This window comes from Condylura cristata, unplaced genomic scaffold, assembly GCF_000260355.1.
Source record: "Condylura cristata isolate star-nosed mole 26May11 unplaced genomic scaffold, ConCri1.0 scaffold00031, whole genome shotgun sequence".
NCBI classification, from domain to species: domain Eukaryota; kingdom Metazoa; phylum Chordata; class Mammalia; order Eulipotyphla; family Talpidae; genus Condylura; species Condylura cristata.
In genome coordinates, this window is record NW_004567132.1 from 13,201,201 (window position 1) to 13,225,728 (window position 24,528).

The 24,528-nt window shown below is 39.2% G+C and overlaps 1 protein-coding gene across 1 annotated transcript in view; it reads left to right on the top strand.

Moving 5' to 3' along the window:
- Nucleotides 1-24,528, top strand: part of ANTXR1 (anthrax toxin receptor 1) — a 206,992-nt gene that overhangs the window by 88,174 nt on the left and 94,290 nt on the right. The window contains exons 11-12 of the mRNA XM_004691474.2: nt 10,603-10,672; nt 12,057-12,135. Coding sequence (XP_004691531.1) covers nt 10,603-10,672; nt 12,057-12,135 — 149 coding nt within the window. The remainder of the gene's footprint in view (nt 1-10,602; nt 10,673-12,056; nt 12,136-24,528) is intronic.

Sequence of the window (24,528 nt, forward strand, 5' to 3'; positions counted from 1 at the left end):
ACTCCCCAGATAAGTCTCTCATTTCCTTTCTCACCAGTTGCATTTAGTGGTCAAAGTATTATTGCAATTTGGATGCATCCCTGGGGAGTTGATGTCAATGAATTTGATGGATGTCATTTTGTGCAACAGAGCTTATCACCTCATTATACAGAATTACCAAGGAATTTATCCATGAGATAAGAGATTATTGTTGATCACCTACCCAGTACCTTGCCTGTGCTATCTCACTTCTTTCTTGCACCAGCCCAGTAAGGAAGAGTTGTTTCCTGGGTTTTTTTTTTGTTTGTTTGTTTGTTTTACAGATTTATTTATTTATGCTTACAGAACTGGGGTACAGGCCAGAGGCATGGTGGGTAAGAGGATTCACCAAAAATAAAGTGGGGAGCAGAACAGCCAGATTGACAAAGTACATTGCTGAGGGTAGCAGCGGGCAGGTCAGGAAGAGGTCTGCCATGCCATGTGGGTTAGCTCGCTGGCCAGGGATCGAACTTGTGCTGCAGTGGCTTCTGTGAGCTTCATAATGCGGTGCTTTAACCCACTGCGCCACCAGGGAGAGCCCTGCTTCCTGTTTTGCTGACAGGAAACTGACTCTCAGAGAGATGAAGTACACCGAATCACCCAGATATCAGGAAGCAGAAGCAAATTGGATCCCAAGATGACCAGTGACTTTCAAACACTTCTCTACATTGTTTCCAAAACAGAGATCCAGGGATCTCCTGAACCCAAAAGGCATGTCACTTTTATGTTTGCCTTTACAGTTGCTGATTCCTGCTGTTCTGCCCATTTTTCAGGCAGAAAGCCTCATTTCCAATTTAGCTACTTTCCAAAGATCCCTGAGTATATCAGTGAGTTAACAGTTGAGCCCAAATTTAAGAAAAATGCCTTGGGCCATGGAGGGAAGAGCCCCAGGCTTTCCAGTATCTGTGGTGTGGTTAACTGTGTGGCCACTGTTCAGACACCTCTTCTAATTCCCCAGGTGGCTCCTTGAACCTCAGGAGCTTTTCATGTATCTTTTCATGTGTCCCCTTTGCCCTCACTTTGAGGGGGAGTTTGGGGTTGCCCAGTGGTTCCTCAAGTGGGTCCTGCCAGGAATATGTTAGTCCATATTCCCACCTTTCAGGCTTAAAATATAGATATGTAAATTTTCATTGCAATTTTGTTTGCCAGACAAAAGTTGCAGGTAATCTGTGATAAGGTGAGAATAAAAGGGAAAGTACCAATAGGTAATGAAGATTTTCATTTGAAGGCAAACAGCTTCTTCCAGAACAAATCAACACAACCCAAAGTCAACCACAGGGTTCTTGGTAGAGGGCTGACATTGCCTCTGTTCCACTGACCGCTCACTGCCCTAAGTGAACATTGTAAGCTGAGTGTGGATTCTGGCATGCAATGTATTTTCTTGGGTTTTGTTTAGAGAGGTTTGTTTGAACTTCTCTGAAATGGCAGCAACCCAAGCTCTGCTGTCCTGTTATGGTGTTTGGCACCCCATCTACCTCTGTCCCAGAGGACTAGACTTGGTGAACAGTGCCTTTCTTCATGTCACTTCAACAAAATAATGGGAGAGAAAGTGATTAACATGGAAAATGACCAGACCAGTAGGAACCCCAGACAAACTAATAATTCCTTTACACTGACATCCTTCAAATATCTGCTAAACAGTCATTTAGAGAAAAGGTCAAGTGCTACTAAGGCAAAGACGGAGTTGGAGGGCGGAGAAAGAGCTACTGGTAGGTCTCTCCACCTTCATTTCAGCTCAGGCCCGAAGCATGCATGTTGCAACAGCTTATGCTCAAATGTGTGCCTGAGGTCTCTTCCCCACTATCCCCTGAGTCTCAGCCCAGGTTTATGTTATTTAAGAACAGTCATGGCTATGATTGTGTAGAAGGCTTTAGGTTTTTTGATGGACTTGTCCTCAATCCTAATTCCAAGGGCAAGATCTTTCCAAACCTAATTGTGCACAGCTGCAAGAGTTTGTGTGTCAGGAGACACATAACTTGTACATGAATCTTGAATTGTCCTCTACCAACTAAAAACAAAGCTTTAAGAAATGTATTTTTTTCTGAGCAAATTACAGCTGTTTTGAATGCAACACTTCTGACCTCATGCTTACATAATTTTTAAAGGTTGATGTTTTGCTTAGAAAATAATTTGTAATTTTTATAATTGTCAACAGTCAAGAATTTTTGTTGTAGATTTATTAAGAAGAGGAAATATTTTGCAAGAGCCCTGAGTCCTATCATCTTCATTTCATTTTTTTGCAATATCTAAAACTGTCCCAATCAACTTCAGCTACAGATAAAGATAAAGATAAGTCTACTACAAGTTATGTGTAGTATAATCCCAATTAAGTAAAAAAAAAAGTATAGGAAAGAACTGTAAAATAGTGTACCCCAAAGTATTCACAATGTGTCTCACTAGAAGTTAGAATTACCAAGGATTCTCATTTCTTTTTTATACACCTCTCTGTATATCCCAGGCTTTTTACACTAAACATGTATTACTTTTGAAATTAATACAAATATAATGAACATGGGCAGAAATTTCATTTTACATCTGAAAAGTGACACCAGCATTACTGAGGATAGCTAGTGTGTCAGAACTTTGGGGAGAACAACCTTATATGGGGTTGGGGAGTGTGCAAGCCCCCCAAAAGGCAATCCAGAATGTGCAAGCCCCCCAAAAGGCAACACTGCAGGATCCTGTCCCTGTACTCTTTGGGAATGCACTCATGGCCCTTCACCTATTACTGTTTCTCCTTCTGGGCTCAGGATGTCATCTTGATCCCCACGCACTCAGGGGCCAAGGTAACGCCCGTCATTTCCTCCCGAGACTGCCCTCAACTGCCAGGTCCTGTGTTGCTATTTAGATGTAAGATGTTCTGACTCTACAGCCTTCCCACCCTCACCATCTCAGAACCTGGACAGCAATGTAAGTCTCACTCTGGAGAGAGCCAATTCAGTTGCAAATCTTGAGTTGCAAAGCTTCACCAAGTAGATGGTGCCACACCATCTGCTACTAGGAAAACCAGAACCCATCAAAGCCTGTGTGGGGGATTTATCCATAAATATTGTTCTTACTCCAACCAAGAAATGTCTAACAATGTCCCCCTGCTGTTGCTCCCTCTCTCCCCGATACTCACCACTTTATAGTAACACTGACTACTCTGGGAGATATGAGCTACCCCATAATATCTGTAGGCCTTCTTCAATGGGTCAGAGAAAGATAAAATGCCATGGTTGATATTATATCAGATATCTACCCTTTATCCTATTAGCTTTTGGGTCAAATAATCCTTTGTTGAGGTAGAAGAGATTGTCATGCATTTGTAGAATATTTAGCAGTCTCTCTGGTCTCTAACTCTAGATGTCAATAGTCCCCTGCCCCCTGTTTGACAACCAAAACTATTTCAGACATTGAATTGTTTCCCGAGAGGAAAAATCTCCTTCATGTGGACTCACTGCCTATATACATGTCCACAGATTCTATTGGGATGGAAGACTTGTTTCTTGTCACACTCTGCCAGAAAGCATTAACACAACTCAGTAGATTATTTACAACAGCTACTTGGTCTCTGTCCACAATCACATCTTGTGTTTGCAGCTGCCTCAGGTAATCAGCCCTGTGGTATTCCATGTTAGTAGCAGTTGACTTAGGCTGAGTATATATCAAGTGTTGAGCACTGTGCCTAATACTACCATCTCATTGACATTGACAATAATCTATAAGATGAACATTATTCCCATCCTATAGGTGAGAACTCTATAGATTATGGAATGTGTTACATAGCCAGTGGGAGGCAGAGCTGTGAAGGGACTCCAGATTCATGTGCTCGTTCTCCATTCTACTCCAACCTGCCCCAGAGAACAGGGAGGGAGCCAAAGATCTGTCCTAGACACCTATAACATAGGAACTACCCCAGGAAACTTACCAAGGACCTACTGATCAAGCTATCCCCCACCACCATCTCCACCCCCACCTCCTAGTGACTAGTAATAGAGGCCTTCCAGGGAAAGCATGAAACAACTGCAGACCGAGAGAGGGATGAGTAAGGGTGGGTCATGTCTGAGGAAATGACTGGTGGCCAGCTCGGTTCTGCCACATAAAGGATCCTTCTGGCTCCAACTGGTCCTGAGAGGACAGTGTAGTGGACATGCTGTGTTCTGAGGATTAGTCCCAACTTGCTTCCACCTACCTGTGCTTCACTACTATCTCTTCCCATGCTTTGATTCTTGTTTCTCACTTTTCTGACATTAGAACCACACTGTCAGGCCTTTCTAGTTAGAAACCTCTCTTTAATCCCAAATCTCTGCTTTGTTCCCAGTGCAAAGTTTAACTTCTATCAAACAAATCCTTAGATTTCTTATCTAATCCATCTGAAAGCCTTCTATCCCAGAGACTGACACATAGTACATGCCCAACGGATATAAGCTTCCTTCTCTAAGAAATGGACCCCATTTAACTTTGCATAGACTCCCCCACATCCTCATATTATCCTGGCAGGCAGGTCCTATAGACAATAGCTACCTCTTTCTGGCCAGGGCTTCAGAAAGCTCAAGACCGATGCTTTCAGTGTCACTGACTTAGAGGCCTGCTCAATCAATTTTATTCCAAATATTTGACCAATATTTTAAAAGTCCAATTTTCTTTTAAATGGTTGCTTTTGAAGCCTGTGAGAAGGTGGAAACATCCAGCCTAACTCTAGCCTGTCTGTTTTCCTTTCATTTGGAGACACATTTCCAAACCAGCTGATAATGTGGTGCTGAACAGTTATACTTGGCTCAGGGATGCCATATAAATGCACCCTAGACCCAGGAGAGATTGGGGGCAAGAGCGGGGTGAGTTCATTTAGATCCTAAACTTCATTATTTTGTCACAGTGGGAATGTAAACTCTACTTTGCCACTTACATCAGCGTTTGGAGAGTTTCAACAAACTCTTACAGATAAGACTGAGGGTTATTTTGCTTTTCTTTTTGGCCATAAATAAGTATTTATATTCAGAAACAATTACCAAGACTTGGGAAGTATTTGAACTATTTAATCAGCTCTGTGAAAGGATTCACAATGATTGGTGTTTGCATTGGCTAATGAATTTTAATCCTGGTTTTATCCCAAATCCATTAAACAGTCACCAAATGCAGGGACGAATTCTAGGAAATCCTTTTCTTTACCAGTCTGAAAAGAATTATGTTAACCCAATGGCAAAACCTGAGAATAAACGCATGTGATTATGGGACCTTTGAGTGTGGGTTCATTTCAGTAGATCAGGGTCTCCTAGGAGATGTCTGGAACTCATCATAGTTCTTCAACCCTGTCTTCTCCTGGAAGACATGCCTCCCACTGGTACCTTACCTCCCCAATAGAGCCTCTTGACCACTTGCCTGCAAAGTAGTCATTATAAAGAGCCTCTGCTCCTGGTGTATTTCAGGCTAATCATAAAACTTGGTGTGTTAACCTTCACTGAGTCATTTCAGCAAAATCTGGGCTAGAATTCCATCTCTGGCTTTTACCAGAGGTATAACAATAACTCAATTAACTGACTTTTCTAAGCCTCAATTCCCTGAACAATTTCATACACATTTTTTTATCTTCATATGCTTTTCATTTTCCTAGACAACTCTTAATGTCTAAAAAGGTACCAGTTGGTTAGAACCATAAAGTTAAGGAATTAAAAATTTAGTCTTTAAGTCTGATTTTAAACCACCCACTTTTGAAGATGTGAATCCCCATGTAATAATGTGGAATAACATTTGCTGAATGTTTTATAAAGTGCCAAGGGTTGTGCTAGTCTTCTCTCTTTTTTTACACTTATTTATTTATTTATGCATAGAAGAACTGGGATGTAGGCCAGAGTTGCAGAGGGGAGGAGAAGGGTGCAAGATGATTCACCAGGAACAGTGGGGAGCAGAACAGGCAGATCTACTGAAATATGCTGCTGAGAGGAAGAGCAGGTGAGACAGGAGAGGTCTGTTGCACCCTATGTGGGCTAGCTCCCTGGCAGGATAAAACTCAGGCTATAGTGGTGATAGCATGATAGTGCTGAGCCTTAACCCCCTGCCACTCTTCTCATCTTTACTCCACACAATCCTGTGTGATGGTGTTGTCATCACCACTTATAGATGAAGTATTGCCCCACCCCCCCATCGGCCCCCGCTCACTAGTCATACGATGACCTGGGATTTGATCCTCAATCTATTTGACTCTCAAGTTTACCCTGGCCCCGCTGGTTCTCTGTAGTCAGCCTCAGGGAAGCCCAGTTTTCAAGCCTGGATGCTTTTGGCAGTTTGACTTAATGACAGTCATTAATACCAAATCCTGATTTAAATCCAGTTTCCAATTATCAGGCTTTTGTAGACAAAAGCTCTAAGTTAACCTGTACCAAGGGTGTGCACTAAATTTTAAAATATCATTGGTAATAAGCAAGGAAATTTATATTTAAGTTCATCTAAAAATTTCCTTAACTTTTGGTTCCAAACTCCTGCCCCTCCCTAGTTTTTTCCCCCAGTTGCAAACAAGCCAGTGGCTGCTCTTAATTCCTGTTTTCCATTTCCCCTGCCCACTCAATGCTAATGAGCAGTGAAATGGCTGCCTAGTGGATGAAGGGGCCAGGGGCCTCAGTCATCCTCAGGGTGGATTATGGCCCTGTAAACGTCACAACACCACAGACCTTGGCAGAGTGGCAGTGAGGCTGGCATAGTCCTTGGGCCAAACGGGGCCCAGCTGAGGAGCAGACGAGGAAGGCTTTGTGCCCTGCTTCCCAAGTGGATGTTCCAGGAAGAAGTCATATGATCTGAGTTATGGAAACCAAATGGCCCTTCTTTGTTTAGAGAAAGAGAAAAAAAAAAAAAGTCACTCATTTTTGTGGTAAAGTAAAAACAGGCTCCAAACCAAGCAATCCCTCTCAGAGCAGAAAATGCCAGCTCTGCACAGCAGGCCTGCAGCTTTAGAGACTGATAAACGGATGGAAGACAAAAATCTCCTGATTCCACCCAGCAAGGTGCTGTGCTGCAGCGATGTTGAGCCTTACAGGCAGGAAAGGAGAATGATAGATGAGGAAAAGTGAGAGATGTCTACTTGATTTAGAACAAGCTTACTCTTTCCAGTTGGGATGGGAGAAGAGGAAAGGAGCCATTCGGAGAAAGGCTAGAAGTGAGGGTGCTCCCTGAACAGGCACGTGAGCATGCCTGGCCCTGGAGTCTCCCAGCAGTGAGCTGACTGGAACATCCTCCTCAGTGCAACCCAGCTCTTCCCACAGAATACACCAGGAGTAACGGGCCTCCAGTGGTTTCTCTGTGGCTGAGGCATGGCTCTGCAAACTGACTCCACAGACAAGGGTCTCCACACCAAGGTATCACTGGTGACCAGTGATACCTTGGGCACACCAGGGCCATGAGAAAATAAGTCTAAATCCTGCCAGCCACACCTGTCCTGAATTTGGTTTATTTGCTAATACAAGCTTTCCTGGAATGGAAAGACTCTTGGCAAAGAAAGAATAACAGAATTCTAGTCCTGGATTCTGTAACTAGAACTCCTGAGTGTGCATCTAGCTCCTCTGTGTAACATGGGGCAGGTTTCTTTGTCACTCTACATCTGGCCCCCATCCCTAAAATGAAGGGATAATATCTTTCCAGATAGCACAAAATATCTGTGTTCCTTCCTGCTCCAGGATCTTTGCAGTGCCACCTCTCTCCACCTCCCATCGTCAGGTATAACTTAAACTGCCTTTTTTCAGGGAAGCATTTCCTGACTTTCCAGACCAGAGTTGGCCCCCTCTTTCTCCTTTTTTTTGACCTCATGTTTATTGGAAAAAATAATTTGTGTAATTACTACTGATAATATGCCATCTCCTTAAGCAAGATACTTCATATGTTTCATTCATTGCAAGGTCTAGCACAATGCCTGGCACACCTTTAAAAGAATATATACCTTAGTAAAAGTGAACCTGTTTAGGCTCTCCCTGGTGGCGCGGCGGGTTAAAGCACTGCACTGAGAAGCTTAAGCCACTTCCGCATGAGTTCAATCCCCGCCTGCCCCGGAGGTGACCACATGGCGCGGCAGATCTCTCCTGACCCGCCTGCTGCTCCCCTCATTGATCTGCCTGTTCTGCTCCCCACTCTGTCCCTGGTGAATCCTCTCACCCTCTGCATCTCTGGCCTGTACCCCAGTTCTGTATGAATAAATAAATCTTTAAAAAAAAGTTTAAAAAAAGTGAACCTGTTTAATAACTATCTTCTATAAAATCCACAGAAGTAGAGATCATGTTTTTCTTTTCAAAATCTGTCTCTAGCACAGAGTAGGCCTCCAGTAAATATTTGTTGAATGAATAAAATGAATGACCAAGTGACTTGGAATAACCTAACTTTTCACCACTTGAAGGTGGTGAGACTAATGGACTGTTCTTTCCTTCTCCTTCCATAGGAGCTCAGTACTTAGTGCTCATATGTGTCCTATCACTCCCATGGTAGTTGGCTCTGCTCCTGCATAGAGGAAACAAGACTCTCTAATCTTCATTCAAGCAAGTGTTTAGTGTCAGCCAAAGAACTGAAGACTTGACTTGCAAATGTCATTAGAGATAACCAGTTTCACAACAAGTGCCAACAACATAATGTCTTCCTTCAATTCCTTCAATAGATGTTCATTCCTTTCTATCTTCTAGTATAGGTGCTTGTATGCACTTGACTAGAAGAACTATTATTATTCATCTTTAAATCACCTTCAGGTCTTCTCACTGTCTTTTGTACAGAGCAAGTACCTAATAGTGTATATTACAATACCTATATACCTCATACATATGAAGGAATGATTACATATTCTGCAAATAGTAAATGCTCAATTCTGCTTCTAACTCCAGAATCTGGGAACAAGGAAGTTTTTAAAAAGTTGGAGACTGAAGCTGTTGGACTTTCCCCTAGTCATCCATAAGATAAGAGCAATAGCTTACACCTTCAGAATTCCCTCCTCTAATCCATCTTTCACATTTGCTAAAGCTTCCAAACTCATCACTTAAGTTTTTTTTCCAAAAATTTACAAAGCTCTTTCATAGCTAGATAGCTAGTAGAATTATAAGAAGTCCTCACTTAAACATTGGATAAGCTCTTGAAAACTATGACTTTAAAAAACAACATATATTTAAAAAAAGAAAAACAAAAACAGATCCTTAAGTAACATCATTTTGGTCAACACTGACCTAGATTGTTTTTCTCATCAATGTGATGCATTTTTCAAGGTTCAGCTGAAGGTCCACATCATTCAGTCTAACTCAGGACTGGGACCAAACTTCTTCCTACTCTAATCTTTCAAATCTCACTTACATCCTGCCCCGGAACATGACTCTTGTTTGCTTATCTTTGCTTATGCCATTCCTCCTCCCACTGGAAATTCTCCTCCCCATCTTCCCACCAGAGCATGACTCAAATTTGTGTTCTGTGTCCTCACCATCTCACCTACATAAAGGAACTACCTGTTGTCTGAAACCAAATGGATATTTCTAGTTAGGAACTTCTCATATTGGTCAGTGAGCCCTTTTCTTCCTTTTTAATAAACTGAGATATAATTGACATTATGTTCATCTTAGGCATACAACATATATTTGTATATATTTCAAGGTGATCAGCACAATAAGTCTTACAAACTTCTCTCATCACATAGTTACAACTTTTTTGAGTGTGATGAGTACTCTCTAAGCATCTTTCAAATATATAATATTGTATTATTAACTATAATCACCTTATTATACATTATAGACCCAGGAATTATGTATTTAATACTTGGAAGTTAGTATCTTTTGGTCATACTTACCCATTTTTCTCAAACCCCACTCCTATCTCTGATAACCACCAATCTGTTCTCTGTATTTATGATTTTTTTTAACTCAACATGTGAGATCTGACTTATTTCACTTGGCATAATACCCTCAAAATTCATCAATGTTGTCACAAGTGGCAAGATTTTTTTTAAGGCTGAATAATATTCCCCCGTAGAAATATAACCATTAACACATGCATATGTTCTGAGAAATGCATCTTTAAGCATCTTCATGCAAATGTAAGAGTGTAGTTACACAAACATAGATGGTATAATCTACTCTATACCTACGTATTATATTGTGTGATCTATTTGGGTCACCATCATTTATGCAGCCCAAAATTGACTGAACTATTGTTAAATAAAGACTTTATATACCACATTTTCTTTATCCAATCATCCATGATGGGCACTTAGATTATTTCTATATCTTTGTTATTATGAGTCATACTGATAACTTTTTATAAAAATGTAGTTTTTTGCCCAAACTAGAAACAGACATGAAGCTCTCTGAGGACCACCCTAGTTACAATGTTGTTTTCCTCTCATTATGTCTAGTCTATGATAAGAGTTGGATGTATTTGCATAGTGACTGACTCAACTGGGCATATTTGGTCAGTGACTAGTATTCGGGTAGGACATTTTGAGTATACTCTTGTGGATTTTGTACTTACAAGAAGTTAAATTCAAAGAGCTGTTGCTTTTAGGCTGTTTCTCAGAACTTGTCTGATTGGTTCTCGGAATCAAATTAGAAATTATAAATTTGCCTCACTCTTCTTTATGTGACTTTCTTTTTACAGATGAGAAGCCTTTCACTGTGGAAGATACTTATTTGCTGTGTCCAGCACCTATCTTAAAAGAAGTTGGCATGTAAGTTTCCATCAGCAACTGACCCTCAGAGCAATGAAGGAGACAGGTGAAGCAAAGGGAAAAGAAAATATCTTTCTTCCTTGTCATAACAGAACCTTTCTTTAGACTCATTTAGGGAATAATAATGGTGTTGATACTTACAGTGAGCCAGATATCAGGCTAAACATGGGTATCCCACTTTATCCTCCCATGTTACTAATGGATCAGATACTCATGCACATTATCCCAAGTTTACAGATGTGGAATGTATGGCTGAGAGAATGTAAGTAGCTTACCCAAGACCACACAGCAGAGTCTGGGCTCAAACCAAGGTCTGTCTAGCTTAATCACAACCACATTTCTAAAAAGCTCTAATGCTTCCCAAAGCACTTTCAGACAAATTTCCGTGCCTTGTGTCCTGCTAGGTGATTAGCTCAACCTTAGAGGCAAGGAAGCACCGAAACGTTAAGTGGGCCACAAATCAAGACCCCAAACTCAGGCTTTCTAAGGCCACTCTCAGTATTCCTTTCTTTAGGCTTCTGCAGAATATTGAGTAACATTGAGATCCACAAGTTTCCCTGAACTAAGTTATGCAGGGAATCCCAGATGGTGTAGTTACAATAGATGCTAGTGAGGTGTGATTAAAACATTTCCTGTGCAAGAGAAGAAATATATGGGAAAACAGAAGCACCATTTGTAACAAAAAAAAAAAAAGCTGGCCTCTCTGTAAACCTGTCTATAATGGTTGAAGATAGAATGGTGGCTTTAAGAGAAAAAAATGTTTTAAACTTGTTCATCAGAATTCTTATTTTAATCATTTGTTCAGATTGTTAAAGCCTCCAACTCTGATTGTTTAACATCAGCCTGTACTACTGGGTCCATAAACAAGCATGTATTCATTTCAGTGAGTCTCATATAATAGATGGGAGATGGTAGAAGGCAAATTTATTCATCTACTGCTATTCCTCTGTGTTTGATAAATAGTACCAAAGCACCTACATCAAATGTCTAAGATTCTAGATAAAAACAACAGAATTTTGAGTTGATACCTGGGTTATTTTATCACCATTGACTTGAGGTATTTTTAAAGAATACTTCATCTTGTTATAATTTGGCAAGTAAATTAAATAGAAGCAGGCTCTGCTCACTCATTGCAACTGACACTGTTAAGAAGGACTGAATATACTGCTTTTATATACCAGACAAGCATATCCTGACATCTCTCTTGAATGTTAGGGTGGAGGGACCTGCCCTAGGCACCACCCTTCATAATTTATAAAGGACATAGCTCAAGCCCCCAGGGGCAGTTCAGGGTAGAACCTGTAAGGTACTGATTACAAAGGATTCGCAGCCCCTTGCTCCTTGCAAACCATGCTAAGATTTTTTGGTTCCCATGTCATTGCAGGAAGGCCGCACTCCAGGTCAGCATGAATGATGGCCTGTCTTTCATCTCCAGTTCTGTCATCATCACCACCACACACTGTGTAAGTCATCACCTTTTCCCTTACTGAAGGTGTCATTGTCATTGTCGTCTTCCTGGAAAGTTCTCCGATTTTGTGCTCTATTCACTGCTCTTTGATCCCTAACTGCTGAGCCAGCCACTGGATAGGTAAAGGATGTGTCATACTCTAGAGTGCATCAGGAATGTCTGTGGTAATTTTCTCCAGGTTTCCATTTCTGTTACTAAGTGTGAGACCTGAACACACATGACCAAGTGGTGATAAAGGACCAGTATCTGTACAGTAGTAAGGATGGATACCCAGACTGCATTTAGGTGGAAATGCACAGAAAAGAATTGGAAAAAAATACAGAAAACTCATCTAAGGAGTGGGATGAGAAGAGTGCTTTCTCTAAAGAGAAGCAGAAAAGTGGGGTAGTAACTGAAAGAAAATGTAAAGTATAAGAGGAGCCTTTTATTTAGAGTTGGAAAAATTGCAGCTTGTTTATATGATTGTGGAAATAACTCAGGAGCAAATGGATAATTAATGAAGCAGGAAAGGGGATAAAGGCCCTTGGGATTGTTTGGGGGAGTGGAAACTGCATTCTCTGCCAACTCCTCAGACTCTCCTTCTCTGAATTTTTCATGCCAGCTAGTTTTCATTCCTGACTACATATAAATTACCTGAAAAGCTTGAAGAAAGTGTCTGGAGTGGGTCCTTTTTTTTTTTTTTTAAGATTCATTTATGCCTACAGAACTGGGGTACAGGCCAGAGATGCAGGATCAGTGAGAGGATTCAAGAGACAGAGTGGGGAGCAGAACAGGCAGATCAACGAAGTACACTGCTGAGGGGAGCAGTGGGTGGGTCAGGAGAGGTCTGCCATGCCATATAGGTCACCTCCGAAGTGGGAATCAAGCTCATGTTGAAGTGGCTTTAGTTTTCCAGTGCTGTGCTCTAAGCTGCTGCACCACCATGGAGGGCCCTGGTGTGGGTCTTAGCTTGGTGAGTTCAAGGCTTCATATGGGAACCCTTGGATCTTGCCTTTAGCTAACACAAGAAGACTGAAGAAGGAAGAGATTTTGGGTGAAGAGGAGAAGTCAGAAATCAGTCTTGCTATCAACTAGTTGTTCTGCCTTTCCTGAAGTTCCCTAATCCATAAAATCAGAATAATTTTTATCTCTTAGCAGTGTTATAAATGTTAAATAGTTTATGTAAAGTGCCTGGGAAAATGCCTGGCAGGTAGTTAGTACACACTCAATAAACATTAGCTGTTAGTATCATGGAAGCTTAGTCAAAAATATGGAATTAATTGGAGGTTCTTCCAAGAAAACTGACTTCTAACTTCAGAGTCCTGTTACAACAAAAAGACTCTTCTAAGGCAAGATGTGTCCCCAGGAATACATGTTCATCACTCAGCCCACGCCAGGTGATTGAAGGGGAGTTAGACAAGATGGCCAAAATCATTGTGGGATTCAAACACAAAATTCAAATCCCCAAAAAGCCCCCAAACAAAAGGGCAAATTAAAACGACTGAAGCCATGACTGGGCATAATAGAGAGGCAGGTGGAATGAGTGGTCATCCAGATTATGAAATAAGGTCTTGGACTTGCATTTGTTTCTTGGGCAGCTGCTTTGGAGGACAAGGTTTTTAGATCAGAAATGATCCCCTGAGTCTGAGTAGAGGGTTAGTCTTGTCAGTGCCAGTCATAACCGGGCAGTCCATCACCTGGAAACCAAAATAATTTAAAAATATGTAGTTGAAACTTTTCTTGCTTTATTTAGTGCCCATTTGGACAACTGTGTCACAACTTTTCAAGATCCACAGTGAATAACTAGCACCTATGCCAGGAGCTGAAATTCCATGAAGTTTTACAGGAAAGAGAAATTTTCCATCCAAGAACTAAAAGATTCCTATACAAATGGTAAACTTTATGGAGCTCCTTGACTATAGAAAATGGTCAAATATCCAAAGTCTTCTCTCCCCAGCGTATTTAAATAAACCCATTTCTACTGGTTTTTCTTTTCTTCCCCAATCTCTACAAGTAGCTTAAGAAAGTCAGTAAATGGTGTTGCTTTCAGGGAAATATAAAAGATAAGTTTGTCCTTTTCAGAACAAAGCCAGCAGATTTTAGTACCACAAATAACTTTTCATAAAAGGTTGTCTTCGTTTAAATAAATGCCTTCAAATACTATAGTTTCCCAACCAAAGTATACAAAAATCAGGGAATCATTTAACAAGTATTTCCAGTTTATATTTTATAAAGTTACTATCTATAAGAAGATTAAAATTCAGTTGGGGAAATGAATTCAGTAAGTATATTTAAAATTACGTAGTAAAGAACAAGATTGTGTGAGTCACGTATAGGATTTCAGAGCAAGAAATGAGGAGTAAAGCCAGGAAGAGTCACAATAATTTCATGGAAGAAATAAAACCCAAGTGGTGATTTGAAAAATAATAGTCATCCCTTCAAGAAAACTCATCTGCAGAAGGATCCCATGTGTCTATGAGCAGTCTGTTCATGGCCCCACCCATGATTTTTTTTCCCTTTACTTCTCACTGTGTATCCATTTCTAATTTGGCACCATTTCTCAGTGAACAACTACTCTTCTAGGATTACCCTCCATACTCTTGATCACCCCTGATTGTTACCACAAGGCCCAATTGACGTTTCTTCCTACTAACTGTGATCACAATTGGACTTGTATCAGTTTCCAGGTTAAAGATTCACCATCTTTGAATAAAAGAGAGCATTCTAAAGTTAGACATAAGGGTTTAAAATCAACACTAAATCAATGGAGAAGCCCTTTTCCTTCCCCATCACCAATTTAGAGGAAAACAACCTTGTTATAAATAGCAATTAGATGTGTTAAATTGTAGAGGCCCAGGTCAAGTCACTGTTCTTTTTGAATGAATTAAAAATGCAATAAATTCAGCCCTGTGGCATCACAAGAACAACTTCCCTAAAGTTATCGCATAATGAAGGAATTAAGAATATAGGGTACTGCCACAGGGATTACAATTGAGATGGAAAAAAAAATGTACAAAATGATGTAAAAACAAACTGTTATAAAATAAAAAAAAAAAAGAATATAGGGTATTGAGTCAAAAATCCTAATTTCATATCCTAACCCTTTCACTTTTAGGGTGATCTTGAGCAAGTTAACCTGAACTTGTCTCAGAACAAGCTTCGCCTGGTTGTAAAGATTAGTGATACAATATATAGAGCTTGACTTCATAGTAGTCTGTCAAAGAATGACAGCTACTAATTAACTTATTGATAGCTTCTTTCCTTGCCAAATAAAAGTTTAAAGACCTGTCTTATTACAAAATTTGCTGCCCGTGTCCTACAGGTTATAAATAGCCTGTGCTATTTTTCCCTAATTAAGAAGTATGCTTCGTTTTGATTCTATGGTAGATAAGCTTGTATTCTAGGAACAAGCTAGAAAAAATGCTAAAGCCTGGTCAGCCACAGACTTGCTCATTGTTGCAGGAAGAGAAAGCCCAGTAGCATTAGTACTACTTTTAACATTTCATGACTCCTGATGTCTCAAAAGAAAGTGAACTTTCTGCTGCCATACAGAAGTAGGTTACAAATTCAGAAACTAGAGACTTGCTATAAAGACAGCACAGGTCCTAGAAAGAGCAACCATCTCTCCTGTAGTATATTCCATGTGCTTCTTAAGGAAAAACAAAAATGGTGTCTTGTCCACCATGACAATATAATACATGGCACAATTCCTGCACACAGTAGTTTCTTAGTAGACAGATAACTATTGTGTGAATAGATGAAAGAATGAATGAACTCATTCATTCAAGAGTCACACAGATTCGGATGGTATCTGTTGGTAGGTGAGGATGGAGCAGGATTAAAACAGGGGTACTTTGCTGGCTAGAGAATAAGCCTCTAAAGAGGGTGACCAACAACCCAATCTGTACATACAAGGAGCTTGGGGAGTATAAGCATAATTTGAGAGGGACAAATCTGCCAGCTAAGAAACCACAGCCAGTTATCTCACACAGGACAATAGTCAAAAGCTTCTTAGAACAGCTCCCCTTAGTAGTACAGACTAGTAGACAGGGTCTAGAAATGGCAAACTCCGCTAGAGCTATACCAGGCCAGATCTCTAGGCCATGAGTGTCTATAACATAAAGCTAGAAACCAGGCAGAACTGCAGGGAATAGCATGGAATCTAGATCACAAGAAAAGAACTGCCTTAGGGAACATTTATATGGCTTGAACTCATCTGGGAATACCAGAAATTTGGGCTATGTTTGCTCAGCTAATCTGGTTAAGGCTGAGGATATACAGATTGCCTTTGTCAGGGATGGTTATATAGGGGTACACTGGAACTCACAGATGGAAGCTAGAGTGGCCACAGCTAAGAGTGGCAGCAGAGGGAGAGCAGGGATTCCCTCCTAAGCGCTGTGTGCAGAATTCTGTCCAAGGGCTTTTGTGAGTCTGTTCAATTCTGTTACTAACTACTTTAAAGTAACTTGGGAAAATCAATAAATCCAGTTCAGTTTTTGTAGTCAAATGACTAGGTAAACAGAAAATTGATATGACTGCCCTTGCCAACATTTTTTGAATTTCACCACCCTAGTAGGGAATGACTCCAGTAGTCTGGGCTGAATGGCAACCTCAACTTCCAGCACAATAAAAAAAAAAATTATTGCACACTCTTTGGAGAGAGTGAAGTTCAGAGAAGACTGTTTTCTTCTATTTATTTTATAAGGTCAACAAAACAGTTTATCAATCAAAACAGGCAAATATTTTTGGGACATATGGACATAGCACTCATTAAGCAGCTATAAACATGTGGGTCTCTTTGATAATGAAAAAATATACAGGGAGGAGATTGCTGGTGGTAAATGGAACCAAAGCTCAGAGCCAATGTGTATTAAATAGTATTATGGGCAAAGTATTAGGGACTCAAAGAAGAACAGCTCATCTTTGCCCTCCATAATCTTATGACATAGTTGCTAAGGCAAGAGATGTACTCTAGGAGGTAAATATTATATACTTTAGTGTACAATGACAGTATCAGGTACCCAGAAACTCCCATTTCTGTTCCATGAGCTTCTACATAGGCTCCACCTAAGAAAAGTGACTGAGCACTGCACATTCTGAAGAGTGTCCACTTAATGACCTCCTATTTCTTCCCAGTTACCCAAGGAGGTATTCAACCCTTCCTGCCAGAGGAGTTGGCCAGCTCATTCCAGAAGTTAGGATATTTTGTAGACACACAGTCCCAAAACCCTAACCTATTATTGTCTGCCCCAATAAACTTCTAAGTATTAAATATAATAAAATGGCATTAATTTGAAACCACTGATTTATAACTTTGGTCATTTGGAAAGGGAATTTTACTCTGACATTATTTGGGTTGACAGGAACTTCATACCAAGAACCCACAGTCCTGGTGCTACAAGTGATTAGTTAGCATTTCATACTCACCTTGAAAAAAAGATGGTCTTTATACCATAGGCTATTTTAGGTGAGATAGCTTTTGAAAAATGAGGCTTAGCAAAACAAATGGGAAAGACTTAGTTGAAGGAGAAAAATGGGAATACACATAGGCTTTGAGATGAGATTAATGTGACTAAAATTCTGGTTCGCCTCTAAGACCGCATACTGGAATAGGATATGGTACACAGATCTACTGGCGTTGTAGGTTTTATAAGAATCTACACAGTAACTTGATTACCAAAGAACCTCTGATTTCTGCTTAATTAGCATAAGCATGGTAGCTAAGACTAAGACAGAATCTCTGAAATTCCATTCCAATACCAAAAGAGAGAGAGAGAGAGAGAAGCTATAGAGAAACTGCGTACGTAGAGGAGATTACCAAATACAGAGATTATATAGAATTACTGATAAATGGAAATCTTGAGACTGGAGATATGAAGATAGACTTGATAACCATTATCAATATTTGAAGGACTGTCTGAGACAGCTGTATCTGTTTTCATTGACTAGATCTAGAGAATAGAATAAACTGGTCACCAGGTCTTCCTATTGACTGCTTCATATGGGAATAAATTCTCTGTTATGACTACACTCAAGCACAGGCAATTTGACAACTTGGCAGAATCACGTAAATGCCATTCATGCATCAGATAGGCATTTGGACTAGAAAAGCATTCAGATTCCTTCCAACATTCAGGAATCTATAATTCTAGAACTAAAAACATGCTAGTGAAGGAGTAACTTTAATTAATTATCAGTATTATACCAAATTTAACAAGTGAGTCTGACTTTTGTATTTTTTAATTACATATGAGAGCTTTTGTTGGTAACTCTGAAGACTGTTTCTCTTAGTGTGATTCAAATCGGCCAACTTCTACCTAATATAAACAAGATTTTATGTCAGGTCAGTTTATGTTTAGAGTTCCTCCAGAGCTAAGAACCTGAAAACACACTGTGTTACTTACAATTAATAGTCACAAATCATTGTCATCTATTTATTATCTAGTCTCAGTATAACATACATACTATTCTTTATTATTATTTTAACAAGACAAACTGTGGTTTCCAGTATTGCACTAAAAAGGCAAAAGAACCACAGGAGTATCAGGAGGCAAAATTCAATTCTCAAATGTTGTTTATGAATTGAAAGAAAAATAGTTAGCCCACATCTCTATTTGGATTACCCTCATGTTGATAAAAATAGCTTTTCAAATATATTTTGGAGGACTCATGTTGATTTGTTTTTCTTGGATGTTGAAGCAATTGACTTTTAATATTTTTATACTGAAGTATTTTAAAGAATGTTTGCCCTAAGTGCAATTTCCTTGTTTTGAGAGTAAATAAGGGGAAAAAGTATTTCTGCACATATGCTTTGGAAACTCTGAGATAAGCAAATAGTAATGCTTTAATATTTGTTATAGAAATAAAAGTTTAATTCAAATAATCCATAACCGAAATAAATATAATGGACCAAATCCAGCTGTTTAAAAACACAGAGCAATGTTTTGTATTTAAAAGCATTTCATTGAGCGGGGTCCAGTGAACTACAGTGGAGAATTGTTGGGAATGAGGTGATCTGTATGGTATGATGACATATACAAACATCAGACTCATTTGTTATTCTGTATAAGACTGATAATATTAAGCGTATACCTCTGAAACATATGCCACACTGTAAACCAACCTCAATACACATAATATAAAGATAAAATTTGAATCCCATGATATCCTATGTATAGTACAGTATGCATTCAATTAAACATATGGATACAGAAGGGCTAAAAACAAAAAATAATGAGAAATATTATATCAGGCAGGAAAGTGCAGAAATTGCCAAATTACAAATAGGAAATAAAAAATCCATTACACAAGAGGAAGTTTAAGTATAGCCTTATCAGTAATTAGTAGATCAAGCAATGAAAAGAATAAAATATTTGAGTAACATAAACATGATCTAGTGGATCCACAATAAGGTTATAGAAAAATACCCTATGTAGGTTCCAAAATTTTTTAGTTGCATAAAATGGGCATTATTCAATTGAAAGAGTAATGAAGGCCCTCCCTGGTGGCGCAACAGGTTAAGGCACAGCACTGCAAGCTAGTGGCAGCCGCTTCAGTGCGAGTTTGATCCCCAGCCCCAGAGGTGATTCACACAACATGGCAGACCTCTCCTGTCTTGCCCACTGCTCCCCTCAGCAGTGTACTTCATCAATCTGACTGTTCTGCTACCCACTCTGTCTCCAGTTAATCCTCTCACCACCCCTGCACCTCTGGCCTGTACCCCAGTTCTGTATGCATAAATAAATAAAATTTTAAAAAGAGTAATGAAAAATATAATTTCATATATGCTACGACATGGTGTATATATTTTGTTTTTCATTTTAGTATCTCTGAAATTGAAATGTCTTAGATTTTGCTCACTCTCATTTTTTAAATTTATAGCTCTGCTTTTTTCACTGGCCCCTCACATCTTGGAATTATATATATGTCTTCCATTCTAAATACCCATTTTCACATCTTGGAATTATATAAGTGTCTTCCATTCTAGCACCCATTTTCTAGTTTGACATTTTTAGTTTCTGCATGCTGGGACATGAGACAACCAAGCTTGTGTAATTCGTATGTAAACTAGGAATCCCTTGTCTCTTGAGATAAAGTATATATCCTAAACACACAAACTTCAGTGAATGACTGATATGTCCACTGATGTCTGCTTCTGGGTTATTGGGGCTACTCCAAGTGGATGAGTCTTTTGGTTGAGCATTCAGTATTAACATTCAGTATTAGCAAATGAAGTGGTGAGAGGCATGATTATAAGGAGAGAGTGTGCAATTTAAAGGGAACCTCAAAGGTGTGTATATGTTGAGAGAGAGAGAGAGGAAGAAGGAAGAGGGGATGGAGGAGAATTAAAGGGTAGATGTGGGGTGGGGGGAGGCAGGAAGAGGAGTAGATTAACAGCTTGAGAGTAAGACCTAACAGATAGAACCTAAGAGGTTTTCCTTTCTGCCATACTAAAATAACTGTCCACTTTTTAAATGGTTCAGAATTGGCAAACTTGGTGTAGTCAGCTATCACAGAACTAGAGGAGATAGAAGCCGAACCCAGATCGTATTATCCTGGTTTGTATTTTACATTCACATTGCACCAAACCACAAGCTGTCCCAGTGTCCTAACATGTACTTTCTGATCAAAATATTTGGAACTGACATGATTTATATTATTTGTGCCCCCCATAACAAACAGATAAACAGATAAACAAATAAACAGATAAAATTCCCTCTGCTCCCTATACTAAATGACAAGGCTATATAAAAACTCCTTTCCTTTGGCAAAGCAGCTATCCTAGGTGCCAAGAAAATTCAAAGGTCAATGATTTATCAGTAATTTATGTCTCCCCAAAAGAAGAGTAAGTCAATGCCATAGCTAGCATTTCTTTGCCGCTACTGTGGTTGCTACAACAGATGTTAGTTTGGTCAGTGCCTAAAACAGTGGGCTTAATGTTTTGTCTCTTTTTTTCTTAGTTAATTAAAAATCACTTGTATAAGGGGGCAACTAAAAATATTCCTGCATTTGTTTTACCACAACCCCATGTCAGGAAAACTGCCTCACTTGTCAGTTGAGCAAGCATGAAAGGTGTAACTAAGGCAATGTTTTTTTTACCTGTATTTCCCATACTCATGCACTTAAAAAAGATATCTGTGAAGGTCAAGGTTTTTGAGATTGCATAAAAAGGTGTGGACACACCAAAATAAGTATATAATATGCTGCTTGTGATAGAGTTTGTGTTAGTGTCAGCTGACCTTTACCTGCTGGTCTTAATTTTATGAGTGTAATGATTTCTAATAGGTAAAAAAAAGCTTGATGATGATTAAACCTTTGCATTTCATACTTCCTCACTCTAAATAAAGTTATACCCTTCCATACGTCTATGACTTTCATCACATTTCACTTTTCTTCTAGAACATCCTTGTCTCACAACTTAACCAAATTTCACTATAGCTTCAGAGCTACCAAATGCTACCTCGATTCTTCACTGACATTGAAAGGTGTAACTAAGGCAATGATTCTCTATGTGTGAGCTCTGGAAAGTATTCCTGACCTTCAAAGTGAATGTGACAGCATCTCCCAGGATGGAAGTTGACTTTAGTCATCTTTCTGTATCTCCTACAGTTAAGCATGCTAGAAATGCAACAGAAAATGATTTGTTGGTTTCCTGATAGTTTATTCAACAATTTAGAGACACTGTTTAAGAATGCAGTCATCATTATAGTCACTACTGGTAAGCAGTTGTATCTATAAGATACGATCCAAATCATGGACATAGCTTCTACCTTTCCAAGTTGGCAATCTAAAGCAACAGCTAGTAGTATGCAGTAGGTATGCTACCTTACTGATATTATGTAATAAACAATGTTGACTAATAATGTGAGAGATGATCAATATGAGCAACTGAGCGTATACATTAAATAAATAGCTACCTTAAGGTGAACAGTTCCTGTATCTCTGTACCTCATGGAACTGTATCAAATGGAACAAAAGTCTCTGTATCTAATGAAGAAAAAAAAAATGAGAACAAGAAAGTAGCCTTTTTTTTCTTTTGCCTTGTTGTAGTATTTGAGTATCACTAAGTAACTTTCTCTATAATCCTATTTCAATAGCTCACTCACAGGAACTAAGGCTTTCTGAGTATTAATGAGCTACATCTTGTCTGAATTGTCCTCTAAGAACTGGTTTGTGTTAACAAGCTCTATGCCTTTTACAGAGAGAAAGGAAAGTGCTGAATGAATCAAAAATGTACTTATTATTACCCTCACTGTTGTGAAGGTAAAATTTCTTTAGTGGGCCAAGATGACAAGAGGACCAAGATGATGTTGGAAAACCTTGACGTAAATTCTCTTTCCATGATAACAGCCTTAGAGTTTGTGTTTGTAGGACGGTGGCATCAAGCTTCTGCTTCCTCTCATATCAATGATGGCTTACCTCAAGTCTTTCTGGTATTATTTTTATAAGACATAATACTATAAGATGTATAGAAAAATTTATACTGCCAAATGATTGATTCTCCTTCAAAAGTATTACCTTTGAAAGCCATAAACTTTATCCAACAATGCTATGGCAATTCCGGATTTCCAAAACTTTGAAGCACAGTAGTTGAATATCCTCAGTAGGAGAACAGGGAAACATCATCATCATTTGATTTCAAAACCACCCTGAAATTATGGGAACCTGGTCTGGTGAATGAATGATGGGATATAAAGTTGGGAACCTCTTTTGTGAAAAACAAATCATGACTAAGAAGTTATATGATTTTCTTTGTGTGGCCTATAAATTGGTTTCAGAAAGAATTCCAAAGGAGGTGTTTCAGAAGTGTTTTGAGCAATGGCTGTATTGTTGGAGAGTCTCCAGCAACCAAAGCCACTTGTTTGGAGGGAATTAGGTTCATCTGGATGTAGGAGTTCTGCTATGTTTGCTACAGGAACAGCCTCATTACTTTATAGCCTTGCATTTTAAAGAGAGTTCCACAAGGACTTAGGTAATTCTCACCTAATATTTTTCCTATATTGCCTTCTTTTGGGGTTAAGGAATCAAATATCTTCAGTGTCTATCAATTTTATTACCATTTCTAGCCCAGATTACATCTCAGATCACAAAATGAATCATAATGTTTGATTATAATTTTGCCTCATTAATGTTTGATTAATTTTAATGAGGCTATTAAATTACCATAGGAAAACCGACTTGGGTTTCCTTTTCCTTAGCACTGAGATGGCAACCGGAAAGACTGTGGTTTTCTAAAAATGTAACCTGGCATCACCCATGAATTCTATCAGAATTGGCATAAAGTTGTTCACAGGAGTCAAATTCATTTATCTCAACTAGGTCTGGGCAATCACCAAGAATACAACTTGAGCATAAAAACAAGAGGACAATAGAAAGAAAAGTTGTACTTACTGATAGACAGCTAGGATATTTACATACCTTATTTTATGTAAGTATCTAGTCAGCCCTGGCAGTAGGAATTATCTCAATTTCATGTATTGAGAGAAAAGGAAGGTTAAAAGAGGTTAGGAAATGAATCCAAAGTTCATATATTATTTAGTGAAAGAATAGGAATTAAATGTCTTTTCCTGTCTCCAAAGCCCAAACTCTTTGTAGTAAGGTTGATGAGCTGTTCCCATGATGGGGTCAAGTAGGGTGAGTGGCCTTGAGTGACACTGGCTCCAGTACCATTTCTGTCCCCTGCTATCTATGTAAGGCACTAGTCTGCTAGATCCTCATTTCATTCAATAGAATAAATATACGAGTCCTTCCATGTCTGAAACACTATACTATGTCACACAGTTACAAAGATAAACAGAAGTCAGATATATGTCCTGTCAGGACCTAATAGTTCAGTGGGAGAGGCAAAAATATAATGACATAATTTCCTTAAAATACACTGTGCTTAGATGAGATATAACATGAAAACACAAACTCTCATGGTAATATTGACTCATCTGTGTTCCCCACTCACACTTTCCATCTTTTATGCCATTGCTCTCCAGTGCTTGTAGAGAGCCTAGCACATAATAGGTGTTCAAGTTATTGATACAATGGATCATGTCTGAGCCAAGGCATGAAAGATGGACTCTAATTAACAAGCTATAAAAGCAAGGAAGATGTTTTAGGAGAAGAACTTGACAGAAGAGTGAGGCATGTAAGGGAGTGGTTAGTTCTGTCACAAAGTATGAGCAGGAAGGTGGATGTAGAGAGAGAGGATCTTACAGAGTAAGAGAAGCCTCAAAATATTAAAAGTGGGTCAACCATATGATCCAGCAATTCCACTCCTTGGTATATACCCAAAGAATAGAAATTCATCAATTCAAAGGGATATATGAGTCCCCATGTTTCACTGCAGCACTACTTACAATAGCCAACTTACAGAAACAAGCTAAGTGCTCAACAGCAGTGAAGTGGATCAGAAAAATGT